Source organism: Misgurnus anguillicaudatus, chromosome 2 (genome assembly GCF_027580225.2).
Source record: "Misgurnus anguillicaudatus chromosome 2, ASM2758022v2, whole genome shotgun sequence".
Lineage (NCBI taxonomy): Eukaryota > Metazoa > Chordata > Actinopteri > Cypriniformes > Cobitidae > Misgurnus > Misgurnus anguillicaudatus.
Window position 1 is genome coordinate 15455001 of NC_073338.2, and position 14230 is coordinate 15469230.

Sequence of the window (14230 nt, forward strand, 5' to 3'; positions counted from 1 at the left end):
CCCATACAAGGAGTATTCAAAAGTTCACAGCATGTAACTGTCAGTCTTAAATATGTGTAAAAATGAAAGTAAAGTTTGACACGTTGCCATGGGAACAGAGTTGGAGATATCAAAAATCCCTTCGCAATATATCGTCTACAATGTCTCTGCATCATGTTGACCACTTTTGGTGTCAATTGCATGATAATTCTAGAAGGAGTATTTAAAAGTTAACTGCATGCAACTGAAGGGATTAAAAATGCCTTTAAAATGAAACAAAAGTTTGATGCGTTGCAATGGGAACAACGTTTGAGATATCAAAAATCCCTTCGCAATTTATCATCTACTATGTCTTGGCATCATGTTGACCACTTTTGGTGTCAATCGCATAAACATTCTAGGAGGAGTATTTAAAAGAACATCACATGGAACTGTCAAAAAAATCAACCTTTGTGACTGCAACACTTCCTGGCGCCTGGTGGTGGCGCTATACCCGAGACTCACAATAGGCACATCGATGCGATCGGAATCTTCAGACGAACAAACACCCCACGTGTCATCACTATAAGACATTTTTTGCCTTAGATATTAGACACTTCCTGTTTCTCTGATTTCGCCATGACTTTGCCACTTCGCCATGGCAACACCGTTCGAGATATCAAAAATCCCTTCGCAATTTAGCAAGTCCAATGTCTTGACATCATGATCACCACATTTGGTGTCATTTGCATGAATCCCCTAGGAGGAGTATTCAAAAGTTCACCGCATGCATTTTTTAAACAATCCAAAATGGCGGACTTCCTGTTGGGCGGAGCTAAAATGTTAGAGGGCGAAAGTTGTTCGGGTCGATGAGATCTATATGTGTACCAACTTTCGTAAATGTGCGTACATGTTTGCCAGATCTGTGCACTCCTGTTTGTTTTTGCATTACAGGGGGCGCTACAGAGCCCCCGTGCCACGCCCGTGTTCCAGCCTTTGGCTTTCGGCGATCACGGACGACTCTGATGTCTCTGCCAAATTTCAAGAGTTTTCGAGTATGTTAAGGCCCCCAAAATGTCCAAAAGTGTTGAAAAAAATAAAAAAAAAAAAAAATAAAAATAATTAAAGCTGCAAGCAGCGATGGAAGGGCCCTCGCACGCATGTGCACCGCTACCCTATGGCATTGGTAAAGCAGTGAAAGAGGGGGATATGAATTAAAGTGGGTAAATACAGGTGGATATTCAAAGGGAAACTGATGTGCCACACCGCTTGTGTGCAGCAGGTGGCGCTACGACTGTACCTGATTAATGTTATATTGACGTGTTCAGGCCGGGATCCTTATCAAACTTGTGAAGTCGGGGGCAGATCGAAAATTGTATGTCTGAATTACAACAGCTTCCTGTTTCATGGCGAAATATCACACTTTGCCAGGCTGCCACGGACACGCCCTTTAACAAAAAGTCAAGATCTTCGCAATTTATCACGGCAAAGGGCTTAAGATTAGTCTGACCAAATATGATAATTATTTGATTAAATCTCTAAGAGCAGTAAATAACAGCGTAAAACATGGCATTTCCTGCTACCTGTAGGTGGCGCTATGACTGAAGCTGAATATTGGCATCAAAATGTGTTCAGGTCAAGACCCTTATCAAACATGTGAAGCGTGGGGCAGATTGGACATTGTATGCCTGAGATAGAACAACTTCCTGTTTCATGGCGAAAATGCTGAACTTTGTCAGGCCGCCACGGACACACCCTCCAACGAAAAGTCAAGATTTCTGCAATTTAGCATCGCAAAGGCCTTTAGATGAGACTGACCAAATATGATAATGATCGGAATAAATCGCTAGGAGGAGTTCGTTAAAGTACGACGCTTAGAAATGTCAAAAAATGACAGAGAAAATTCAAAATGGCCGACTTCCTGTGGCGTTTAGATCTTAGCTCCAAGAGACTTTTTTGTAGGTCTTGGGGTGCTTGATGATCCTACCAAATTTCGTATCTGTATGTTTTTCGTAGTGGGGGGGCTGTTCTCTTGAAATTTTGCAGGTGGCGCTATCGAGCCATTTCTACACGCCCACTTCTGACGCCTATACTACATGTAAATTTTCGCCACTTCTGACGCGTGTGCAAATTTTCATAAGTTTTCGGGTATGTTTAGGCCTTCAAAAATGCGATTCATTTCGGAATATAATAATAATAATAATAATTAAAGCTGCAAGCAGCGATGGAAGGGCCCTCGCACGCATGTGCACTGCTACCCTATGGCATTAGTAAAGCAGTGAACCAGGGGGGTATGAATTAAAGTGGGTAAATACAGGTGGAAATTCAAAGGGAAACTGATGTGCCACACCACCTGTGTGCAGCAGGTGGCGCTATGACGGTACCTGATTATTGTTATATTGACTTGTTCAGGCCGGGACCCTTATCAAACGTGTGAAGTCTGGAGCAGATCAAACAATGTATGCCTGAATTACAACAGCTTCCTGTTTCATGGTGAAACATCACACTTTGCCAGGCTGCCACGGACACGCCCTCCAACGAAAAGTCAAAATCTTTGCAATTTATCATCGCAAAGGGCTTAAAATCATTTTCACCAAATATGATGATGATTTTATTAAATCTCTAAAAGCAGTAAATCACAGCGTAAAACATGGCATTTCCTGCTACCTCTAGGTGGCGCTATGACTGAAGCTGAATATTGGCATTGAAATGTGTTCAGGTCAAGACTCTTATCAAACATGTGAAGTGTGGGGCAGATTGGACATTATATGCCTGAGTTAGAACAACTTCCTGTTTCATGGCGAAAACACTTATCTTTGTTAGGCCACCACGGACACACCCTCCAACGAAAAGTCAAGATCTCCGCAATTTAACATCGCAAAGGCCTTTAGATGAGATTGACCAAATATGATGACGATCTGATAAAATCTCTAGGAGGAGTTCGTTAAAGTACGACGCTTGGAAATGTCAAAAAATGACAGAGAAAATTCAAAATGGCTGACTTCCTGTGGGGTTTAGAGCTTAGCTCCAAGAGACTTTTTTGAAGGTCTTGGGGTCATAGATGACCCTACCAAATTTCGTATCTGTACGTTTTTCGTAGTGGGGGGGCTGTTCTTTTGAAATTTTGCAGGTGGCGCTATCGAGCCATTTTTACACGCCCACTTCTGCCGCCTATACTACATGTAAATTTTCGCCACTTCTGACGCGTGTGCAAATTTTCATGAGTTTTCGGGTATGTTTAGGCCCTCAAAAATGCGATCCATTTCGGAGAAGAAGAAGAAGAAGAAGAAGAAGAAGAAGAAAAATAATAATAAACGGAGCAAAAACAATAGGGCTTTGCACCCACGGTGCAGGCCATTCTGGCCTGCTCCTCTGTGCTCGGGCCCTAATAATAATAATAATAATAATAATAAACGAAGCAAAAACAATAGGGCTTTGCACCCACGGTGCAGGCCATTCTGGCCTGCTCCTCGGTGCTCGGGCCCTAATAATCCGAGCAAAAACAATAGGGCTTCGCACCTTTCGGTGCAGGCCATTCTGGCCTGCTCCTCGGTGCTCGGGCCCTAATAATAATCCGAGCAAAAACAATAGGGCTTCGCACCTTTCGGTGCAGGCCATTCTGGCCTGCTCCTCGGTGCTCGGGCCCTAATAACTCCTTGAAGAACAATAGGGTCCTCACACCCCGGTGTGCTCGGGCCCTAAAAATTATTTCATTATTTACTCACCCTCATGTTGTTACAAACCTTTATAAATTTCTTCGTTTTGATGAACATGGAAGAAGTTATTTTGAGAAATTTTTTAAACCAAACTGTTTATGAGCCCCATTCACTCGGCATTCCTTTCTTCAACTATGGAAGTGAATGGGGCTCATGATCAGTTTGGTTACAAACATTCCTCAAAATATCTTCCTTCATGTTCATCAGAAAAAAATATTTTTTCATTTTTAAGTGAACTGTCCAAAAGGTCCGGTTTTTCCTGCGTTTTCGAAGCTTTGATTGTGTTTACGGTGCACAATGTAGACCCTTTTACGGTTGGTAAACATTGTGACGCATTTGTCTGGGCAGGGCTTAGCTGGAGGCAAAAGAGTGGCAATGTTGGCAAGCGTACAATTTCTGTAGAAATTACAGTATTACTGGGTATTACTGGCAACTAGTTGCCAGTAACTTACTGTAGATTTTACATTTATGTTATTTACTGGCAACAGTTTGTTCAAAGTTAAATGAACATGAAACATTTTCAGTCTTTATCTTCTACAGTAAGTTACTGGCAAACAGCTGCATAATTACAGCAAATTTTTTACAGTGCAACCTAGCACGTTTTAGGAGAGATTTGGTAAACATGTATGGAGAAGGTTTGGAACTGTCTAAATATGCACAGTCACTGATTCTGCGGGACCGTGACAGCTATTTTTGTCAATTAACTCTCGCGATTTTAACCAGGTTTTGGATATTTCCTGGACAACATATGAATAACTTTCGGGTGGTTGTGGCAAATTTGTCAAGGCGTATTGTCTAATCTAACCTATCACTGGGCTAACTACGATTAGCAATGTGGATTATTAACAGACCTATAAAGGATGGCACACGCATCTATCGCTGTATGTTTGTTTAACATTTAAGCTAAACAATAGCGCTGAAGGTTGGCGACTTTTCACCTAAAAAAACAAAACTTTGCTTTTGAAAAAAATGCTGATTTGTACAAGATAAAACCAACACACCAGTACATATTAATACATTATTTTACTTGATGTGAAGTGTGCACTGCAAACACAAGCATTATTTATGATCGCTCGTCTCCGTCCATTCTGTACACCATATTGTATTAAACCACAATTGTCGTCTTGATTTCTGTGAAGGAATGTCTGCCAGGATCCGGTAAAACTATAATTTTGAATCAAAAGTGCTGTTCCTTCTATTCTTGGCAGTCAAAAACACAACAAGATAACAATTTAAAGTCAAAACCTCAAACTTTTAGCGCACCTGCCCTCCTATGAGTTCCTACTCATTTTTTGCCTTCAGCTAGAGTGGTTACGTCACAGTGACTAAGACGATTAGGAGGTCTATAACATGTGTTTGTAAAATGTAAAAAAACACACGCAGCATTGTTTACACAGTTTACTTATCTCTTTACCACTGTTTTCTCTGTCCTAAAAACGGCTGATGTCTTTCTTGTTCAATAAAGTCCCTCCTTCAAAAATACATAACGAACTGGCGACTGACATATTCCTGTAGGAATCTTATATTAAAGTCATATAACCGGAAAGTAGAGGGCTTTAGTCCGAACCAGCCGTTTGCTGTAGTACTTGAAAAGTGAATTTTGTTATGAATATATATATATATATATATATATATATATATATATATCGCTTGGCATTTAACTTTTTTTATCATATTGCAGGCATTATTGATGCTCTAACAGCAACATTACACACCAACTAAAGTTTGGGGGAAAAATGGTCCGCTTTAAAGAACCGTTTAGTCTGGGGATTATAGATGAAAACTTTCTTTCTTTACCTTTATATAATCTAATAAATTTTTAATGCTACAAATAATGCTTGGTTTGCTTGTTTAGTTCTGATGGCAGCATTCATATTTACTCAAATTAACCGCACCAACCAAGCAATCACACCAGAGTTTATTTTAATCAAACCAAACATGTCAAGCATGAACATGCCCTAAGAGTGTTTGTTGTTCTAAAGGGTTTGATTTTAGCATCTTTGGGTCTCAACTTCAAGGCTTATGGAGTTTTGGGACCAGTACAAACACCTAAATGGATCAAATGGTAATGGCTGTCTAATGATGGAGTCTGTACACTGGGGGATAGTAATACGCCTCCATTATCTTTACAAGTGTTAAGGTCTCAGAATCAAACCATAAACACTATCAATGAGGAAGTGGAATATCTTGTGGGAATGAGTAGTATACAATACAGTACAGTGTGTAAATAACACTACCATACAGACAATTGTCCACATTGTTTTGGGGGTTCACGGCATACAACATACAAAAGCTCACTATGAGATAATTCAGTCAAAGGTGTAAGTACTCAAGTTTTTTTATTTTATTCATGTGTTTGTCTCTTATATTTTACTACATTCTGAAGCATAATCTACTTTTTAGTCCACTACATTTTACATTAAATATCACTTTATACTTAATTACATTAAAAATGTAGTATTTAATTACTTTTACTTAAGGAAGGGGCGGTTTCAAACTGGTGTGCATCTTGAGACAAAACAATGCCACTGATATATGTTAAGATTATATGTCAGGACAAAGTGTGATTAATAAGTTAATGTTAGTGATGCACCGATATATCGGCCGCCGATATTTATCGACCAATTTTTGATGAATTTGGAACCATCGGCATATCGGCAATAGCACGAGAAAGGCCGATACCGATTGTTTATTAATTAACTGCATAAAGAAATCCATTATATGTAAAAAAAAAAATGAGTTAATGTTGTTTATCAAATAAATGCTGAATAGCAAAAACCACCTTTGAAGGTTGTCATGCTGTCTTATTATATTTGTTTTAGCTTAATTTGTGCCTCTCTTATTATGTTGGTCAGTTGAATGTTAATTAGATCCAATCCATGTTCAGTATAAATAATTTGATGCAGAAATAAACTAGCTAATAGACCAACTGTATCGTATTGTATACAAGTGTTTAATATCGGTATCGGCATCGGTATCGGCCAGAAGTTGTCTGTTTAAATCGGCCTCGGTCCAAACAAATCCTATCGGTGCATCCCTAGTTAATGTTGATGTTATTAACCAAACAGAAAGGTCTTTATAATTTAGAACAGAAGCATTCAAGTAAACAGTACTTAACAGTGGCATACTTGAAGCAAAAATAACATAAGTCAAAAATGCAATAAGCATAAGAGGTGATGCACAGCTGTACATAATGGCTTATTGCTTTAATGTAGCGAGTTCCTCTTCAGCCATTTCACACTGTTATGTTATTAATAGTTTATGGTTCATATTGGTGATCTTATGAGAATAAGCGTGGCTTGCCCGTGCACATCCTCCGCTCGCGACATATAAATTGCAAAAAGTGTGATCGGCTAAAGTATAAAAAATGAATATGACGTTGATTTTTACAAGCCATACACACGCCACAATCAAATGTGCTGCATGAAAGCCCATGCTAATTTAATTTCTGTGCACCGAAGGCTGGTTTTTAAAAAGCAAGTGATTTACTCGATAATATAATTTTGCACATCGTTAAAACGACAACAACGACAGTATTATCCCAAACGACAGTATTATCCCAAATGATATATCTTGCACACCCCTATAAAATACATAAATTTATCATAAATTCAATGTTATTAAACCTAAGAAAGTAAGGCCACAAAACGAAAGACATTTTTAAAACAACAATGAAAAAAACGTCTGGATCAGCAAAGAGAAAAACCCGAATTAACTTCGGTAACTTTACCGCTTTTCCACAAGGTGCGTAGGTTCGACACATGACTTGCGGCACGTTTGCGGCATTCTGAAAAGTTGAAATGTGTTCAAAGCTTTGTTTATAAAAATGACGTCAACACGGAGTGGGCGGTCGTGCGCGTTGGGTGCGCGAGACCCCATTTCAAGTGGAGGTGTGCACTGCATTTTTTTGTTTTTGTTTTGCGTGCGGCTCCGCATCCGAAAATGACCGAACTCGAGGCGATTCTGTCCGAGCAGGCAAGCTTGCGACGTATCTCTCTGATCAATCCAAGCAAAACAATGTATATATTTATCTGACACTCTGGAAGTAAAGTATGGAAACTTTGCAGATTAAAACATAAATTATTTTACATGATTCAGAATATTTGGCTTATATTTGTATTAAATGAACCACTGGATGAGGAATAAAATACAAACCTTAAGATGTCTGTATTGTTTGTTTAGTAAAAAGTTAATGAAATGATAATGTTTAATAAAGACATATTTAAGAGATTTGTTGTTTTTTTCATGTTACAAGAACCAGGGTTGTTCCAGCGGACGACGACTTCTATTCTCTTCCTTGTGTTGTTTTTGACTTGATTGCTCGCGTCGCCCCCTGGTGGTTCAAAAAAATAGTGCAACAGTGAGCGCGTTAACTATAAACGCCTTTTCCGTTTGGTGAGATGCGCGCGCGATCAGCGGAGGCTTGCGTTGCGGACCAAAGCGCGAGTATAAACAAAGCTTAACTCGATGCGGTGCGGATGCACCTGGAAAAAAATGAGTGTGTCACCGTGTCGCTTGCGAGATGAGCGTGCATACCGCGCCTAAACCTTGAGGGCGCAAAAGATGCAATATGTGATTCACCCCATAAGGGCCACTTACTTAAGAGACAGTTTACCAGAAAAAAATCTGTCATCATGTACTCACCCTCAAGCTGTTCCAAACCTGTTAAATTACTTTGTTTCGCTGAACATACATAAAAAGATATTTTAAAGAATGTTTGTAACAAAGCAAAACTGGGGCACCATTGACTTCTACAGTATGGAAAAAATTATACTATGGAAGTAAATCTTGCCCCTGATCTGTTTGGTTACAAACATTCTTTGTGTTCATATTTATACAGGTTTGTAACATAAGGGTGAGTATATGATGACAGATTTTTTTTCCGGTAAACTCTCCCTCAAGTCTGTGGCCTTTATGGGGTGACTTACATATTGCATCTTTTGCCCGCTTGTTTTTTTAATTAAAGTTTTTTTTTATTAAAATGTAAAATGTAGTGGAGTAAAAAGTACAGCATTATGCACTCTTATAAAGTACATACATTTACTTACAAATGTTTTTGTTTACTTAACAGCTCTGATTTCAGGAAGCTACAGAAGCGTGCAACAACACTAAAGAGAAAACTAACACCATTTTGACCAAAACGTATCACACAGAAAACCCTCAAAAGTCAAAAGACTTTGAAGCCGATATCAATACCAATATTAATGCCGATATGAAGTTGATGTCAAGTAAATGATGATAAATGAATATATAATTAGTTTTTCCTATAGACCGGTCCGAACCTCACTTCCGGTTTCTGTTTGTTTAATGGTCTAGTAATGTCTTAATGGAGTAGTTGCTGAAACTGTTCCTATGTAATCTATGTGTTGTTTATTTTGCTTGTTATAAAAATAAACTACTTTAAAAGGACTTTGTAGTTATTTATTCTTTGCATAGTTTACCGGAAGTTACGTGACGACCACGAAAGCCGCGTGTTTATGTTGTTACTGCTGAAACCGTCTATAGCTCAACTGGCATAGCATTGTGTTTGCAACTCTAAAGTTTTGGGTTCGATTCCCAGAAAACACACATACTGATAAAAAAGTCTGATATTGAATGCAAGTGGCTTTGGATAAAACTGTCTGCCAAATGCATAATGCATCTAAAGCCATGTATTCAACACTTTAGTGGAATATGCAATCTGAAATCACAGAAGTGCGGTTGTTTATCATCAACATCCTTAGTGTATGGCCACATGACAGATGTTACTGTCCTCTCGGGTCACTTGTTTTACTTCCTTTATCACAACTACTCATAACCCTGCCTACACTTTTTCCATCCTACTTCATCAGAAAAAGTCCATGAATCGATAAGAAATAATACAAGTAGTTCCTGGTTGCTATTTGCTCTCTTTGTAAATGTTTCTCCAGAACTGTGAGGGGCTGGGAAAGTGTTCATAAAGGAAAATGGCTGTTAGAAAATGCCGAAAAAACTCGTTCGACCGGTTTAGAGTCAGGCTGAGATTCCCAATAGATTTGCGCTCAACAGGCGGCAAATGACAAATTGGGGGCGGAGGGCCTTCGGGCCACATCCCAGGGAAACCCCAGTAATAGTAAGTGTTTTCATTACACGCACTTAAACAGGAGAAGAATAAGGAAGTGGATTGTTAAAAAAACACTACTTTTATACACATATTAAAAAATAAGTGTATAAGCTGCTTAAACGCTGATATCCTGGAGCAAACTCGACAGCTTACTAAATTCTTGATATTGTGAAATAACTGAATGGTGTGACGCTTGAGGAAGAACAGCTTAAAAAAACAACAAGGCCACAGGACAACAAACCGGACCTTAGAACCCAGAAAATGACGAAATATGCAACAAAAATAACTACTGACATCCGCTACGTCCAATGAAGACCACACAATGCAAAACCCACTCGGAGGCGAACAATGCATCTGTGAATCTGTCATTCGCCTCATTGTTTGAGAATTTACAATGGCATTGCCTAAAAATATAAGGGCGTGATAAAACGCTGACTATTATTTCCACCCAACAAGAAGTTCACAATAATTCAGCGAGGCCCATAATCTATAGGCTACTTTCTATTTATAGCGTATGTGAAGACAAAACTTTCGATTGGAGTAAGCAGAGGAAGCTGTGTTAAAGTGCCCTGTCCATGTGATGTGTGGACAGTTTCAAGATCCTCATACTGCAATAAAATTATTCAACTGTACAGTTAACAGGTTTATATTGAAAGCAAGATGGGTAAAGTATACCTAACTGTGTCTCACACAATACGCAATGTGCTAGTTTTAAAGACATCACACCTCTATACATAAATATGTGCGAAATATGATAAGAGCACAAGCCACTTCCTGAGAGAGGTCATTATTCGCACCCCTGAGAGACTTCTTATCACCAAATCAAGAAATAGAGGCGAGTAATGCATATGACTGTGATGAATGATTCAAGGACAGTTTTGAGAAAGGAAACTACAGCTAATGTGTCAGTGATCTAGGAAAGATAACCCTTTATAATCACAACAACTGTAGTTACACTGCAAAAAAGCGAATGTCTGTCTCAGCTTTTTTTGTCTTGTTTTCCAGTATCAATGTAAAGGTGCCGTAGAATATAAAACTGTATCTAGGCAAAGAAGAAGAATACACGATTGTTTCCTCCTTCTTATGTAAACCAACAGGCCAATCTCAACATAACACCAACTGTGATTTTATATTCACGATGTACGCCCCAAAATTAAATTACTTCAATGTTGTTACAATGCTAAAAACAAAGTTGTAACTGCCGAGTCGCAAATTCTGTATCTTCATCTGATACAGGATTAAACACAAGGTCTGTTTACACACACAGAGAGCTACTGAACGAGCTGCAGCCAATCAGAGCACAGCTCAACATTATTATTCATGACCCTTTCAAATAAGGTTATAATAATCCATTTAAAGACATACTATGCAGTTATTTTACTTCAATTTAACAGCTTCAAAGTTATTTCGGTGGTAAACAAAGTCATAGTAGGGCGAATCATCCTCCTGTCGAAGCTCGGGGAGGACGCCGCTAACAAAACCAGCAATGCAAGCTTGAGAGAACCGCCCCTGACAAATCTCGCGAGAATCACGACTTGCTTTACGGCAACGACGTCGCACACGTTAGGCTTGTTCGACTTTGTGCGGCGCTGCAAGAACCGACCGCCGGATGACGTCAAAGTAACGCGAGAATGACCCGAGATGGCACTTTGAAGTCGATCAAGCCTATAACAACAACTGCACGCGTGGATTTGAGACGTGAGGCTAAACGATTTAAAAGTTAAGAAAGCGCGTTCGGAAGAGAGTAGGAAAAGGAAAAGAGAATCTGACCGCGTTAGAAACCGGACAAGAGTCCCACTCTTTCAGGTTTTTACTCGTTGGCATGAGCTAAAAGACAGCACTGGATGGGATGCTGATCTGGCGATCTTGTTGATGGACTAGTAACTAAATCTCTTATTTGTAAACTTGTTTGCGGTCTATGTTGTATGTTGTTGCGCTTGCTTGTAGTATGTCATGCGATTATCATGACAACAGTTGTCAATATCTCACATAATTATCAGGACATAAATAAGCCTAGAGGTTGTAAATAGTGTAAACATGCACAATTTGCAAACTATTATGATAAAATAGTGAATCGAGAATCAAAATCTAATCAATTTGATAGCTTGTGAATCGAAATCAAATCGATCTGGAACATATGAATCAATACTACCCAGCCCTACTAAAACATTACTTGTATGCATTTTGAGGCAAAACAAAGGGCACTGATGTTTTTTAAGATATGTCAGTGCAAGTATCTTCAGTTTTGACAGCTCTTAAGAATTTTTTTTTTTAGTCTAGGACTAGTCTAATCCCTGTCCAGGAAACCGCCCTTATGTTTATTAAGTTTAAAATATAAATGTTTTCCTTACAAATCCCATCGCTTTACTTCAAAAAACATTTTAATAATTGTTTTTTAAGAGATATATGTGGTTTTTGGAGCATTAAAAATGGGGCACTATCCAGTGCCTTTATAAAGTTTAAAAAAGCTTAAAAAAAGGTAAAAAAAAGTGAACTATTCCTTTACAATAACTTAAAATAAGAAAAAAAACAACTATTAAAATAAGCTAAAAAATCTAAACATCAACATATTTCTTAGCATTTAGCTATTTTTTTTTTTTTTTTTTTGATAAAAAAAACCCTTTCTTGTTATGCCAAGCTCTAAAAAAATTTACTGGGTGAGTTGTAGACAATGGAGGGCCCTGAAGTTAAAAAAAATGTTGAGAAGCACTTTCTACGTCCTTTTGGTTTACTATTTTTGACAAAAACAACCACAAATAGCATACCTCTAACACAGGGCCTGCTCCCAGTATGGTTCTCTCCACTCCACTAGTATAACCCTTCTGACTGAGAGCAGTCAAGCAGTGGATAAGGAAATTGGTGCTTTGCGTTTTGCCTGAGCCACTCTCCCCCGAGATGACAACGCATTGGTTGACCTGTTTGTTTAGCATGGTGTGGAAGGCGGCATCCGCTATGGCGAAGATGTGCGGATCTAGCTTTCCGAGCGTATGGTTCTCGTACATCTTGACATATCTGGGATTGTATATAGGCAGAAATTTGAAGGGATTCACGGCGATAAGAATGTTGCTGGCAAAGGTGTAGATCTTCTGCTTGAGGAAGCGATTGCGTAGGGTAGCCAGGATGCTCTCCTCTGTTAGCGCAGGGAGGTTACACAAATCATCGTATTCCTGAGGTTGGGGTGCCACAAAGCCCCTAGTCGCGAGTCCCTGAGCTTCTTTCTCTCGACGGACAGACGGCATAACGTCATACCGGACCAGTCCGTCGCGGCTTCCTTCCTGAAGGGCGAAAAAGTATCCATCGCCTTGGGGGTGCTGCTCCTGGGCCTTTCTAGGCCACAGCAGGACTCTCTGTACAGGCAGGTCATTGGCTTGAAGGACCCACTCCTCTCCACCGTATTCCTGGACCTCCACGAGGACGTAGGGTTTGGACATGTCCAGTCTAAGCATGCCGAGGGCGTTTTTGATGACGCTGGCTGCCGTGGCCTCCTTTGGGACTTTGAGGATGCAACATGGTGCTGGTTTGTTGGACAACCTGGGGTAGATTTGAAGCGTGCAGAGCGTTTCATCCTGGCAGGTTGTCCCCTTGCCGTTGATAACATTCATTCTTCAAACACATAGACATACACTAGCACACCACACTGCGGAGTACAGCATGATAAGTATCTAGGGCAGAAAGAAAAATGTGAGGTTAGAGACAAACAGCAGTCAGACCACCAGTCAAATCATGTACACACTTGCCCTTTATGCAGGAACTATACGTAAAGATTTGTGGCACCAAAAACACACACAAAAAAAGTTACTATCTTCTAAATGTTTCTTATATAAATACCTTATCGTTTTAAAAAAACATAAAATGTACGTAAAACAAACTTATTAATATTACATTAATAAAGGCAGAGTCATTACATACACACCATAAAGTAGTACTTAGTACACGAGAGACTAAACAAAACAACAACTTCCTGACGCGTTTAAACAAAAGTAAAAACATCTACACATAAAGATCAGATAATAGTCAACGATATAAGGGCTTGTCGAGGAAAAATGAAACTATCACATAATAAACCAAATATATTTACCCGTTTTAAAACACTCTTGTTTTCCAGGTCACAGTCATATCCAACAGGGAAAAAATCCTCGGGAAAAGCTTTCAGCACTTCAGATACTAATCCAAATCGTTTACCTGCATTACCGCGTAACCAAAACGCGACGCGTCGATAAATACAACACAGGTAAAACCCTACGCGACGCGTACGCAACACTCAGTCTAAAAAAATAAGTAAAACTAGTATATTTCTCTAAAAGACTGACGACAGTTTCATTCCTGTCGGCGTTTTACTTCCTTACATCGCAGTTTGGTTTAATTTTAGCTGAGGCGATTGATGACGCGCCGCCCTCCTCTGCGTTCAAGCTGCTATTGCAGTTGTGTGACGCCCTGACGCAGGTACACACCTGTGCTAAGCCTATAGCTGCTG

The 14230-nt window shown here is 39.4% G+C and overlaps 1 protein-coding gene across 7 annotated transcripts in view; it reads right to left on the bottom strand.

The window, feature by feature from the left end:
- The window catches only part of LOC129441879 (myosin IXb), a 76392-nt gene extending 62162 nt beyond the window's left edge, over positions 1-14230 (bottom strand). For 2 of the 7 annotated variants that reach the window (XM_055201611.2, XM_055201617.2), the window contains exons 1-2: positions 13835-14229; positions 12522-13418 (exon numbers count right to left, since the gene is read on the bottom strand). In XM_055201611.2, the coding sequence (XP_055057586.2) occupies positions 12522-13358 (837 nt within the window). In that variant the 5' untranslated portion in view covers positions 13359-13418; positions 13835-14229. Of the gene's footprint in view, positions 1-12521; positions 13419-13834 lie in introns of all 7 variants that reach the window. The other 5 variants (XM_055201613.2, XM_055201610.2, XM_055201612.2 and 2 more) reach the window with 5 other exon arrangements.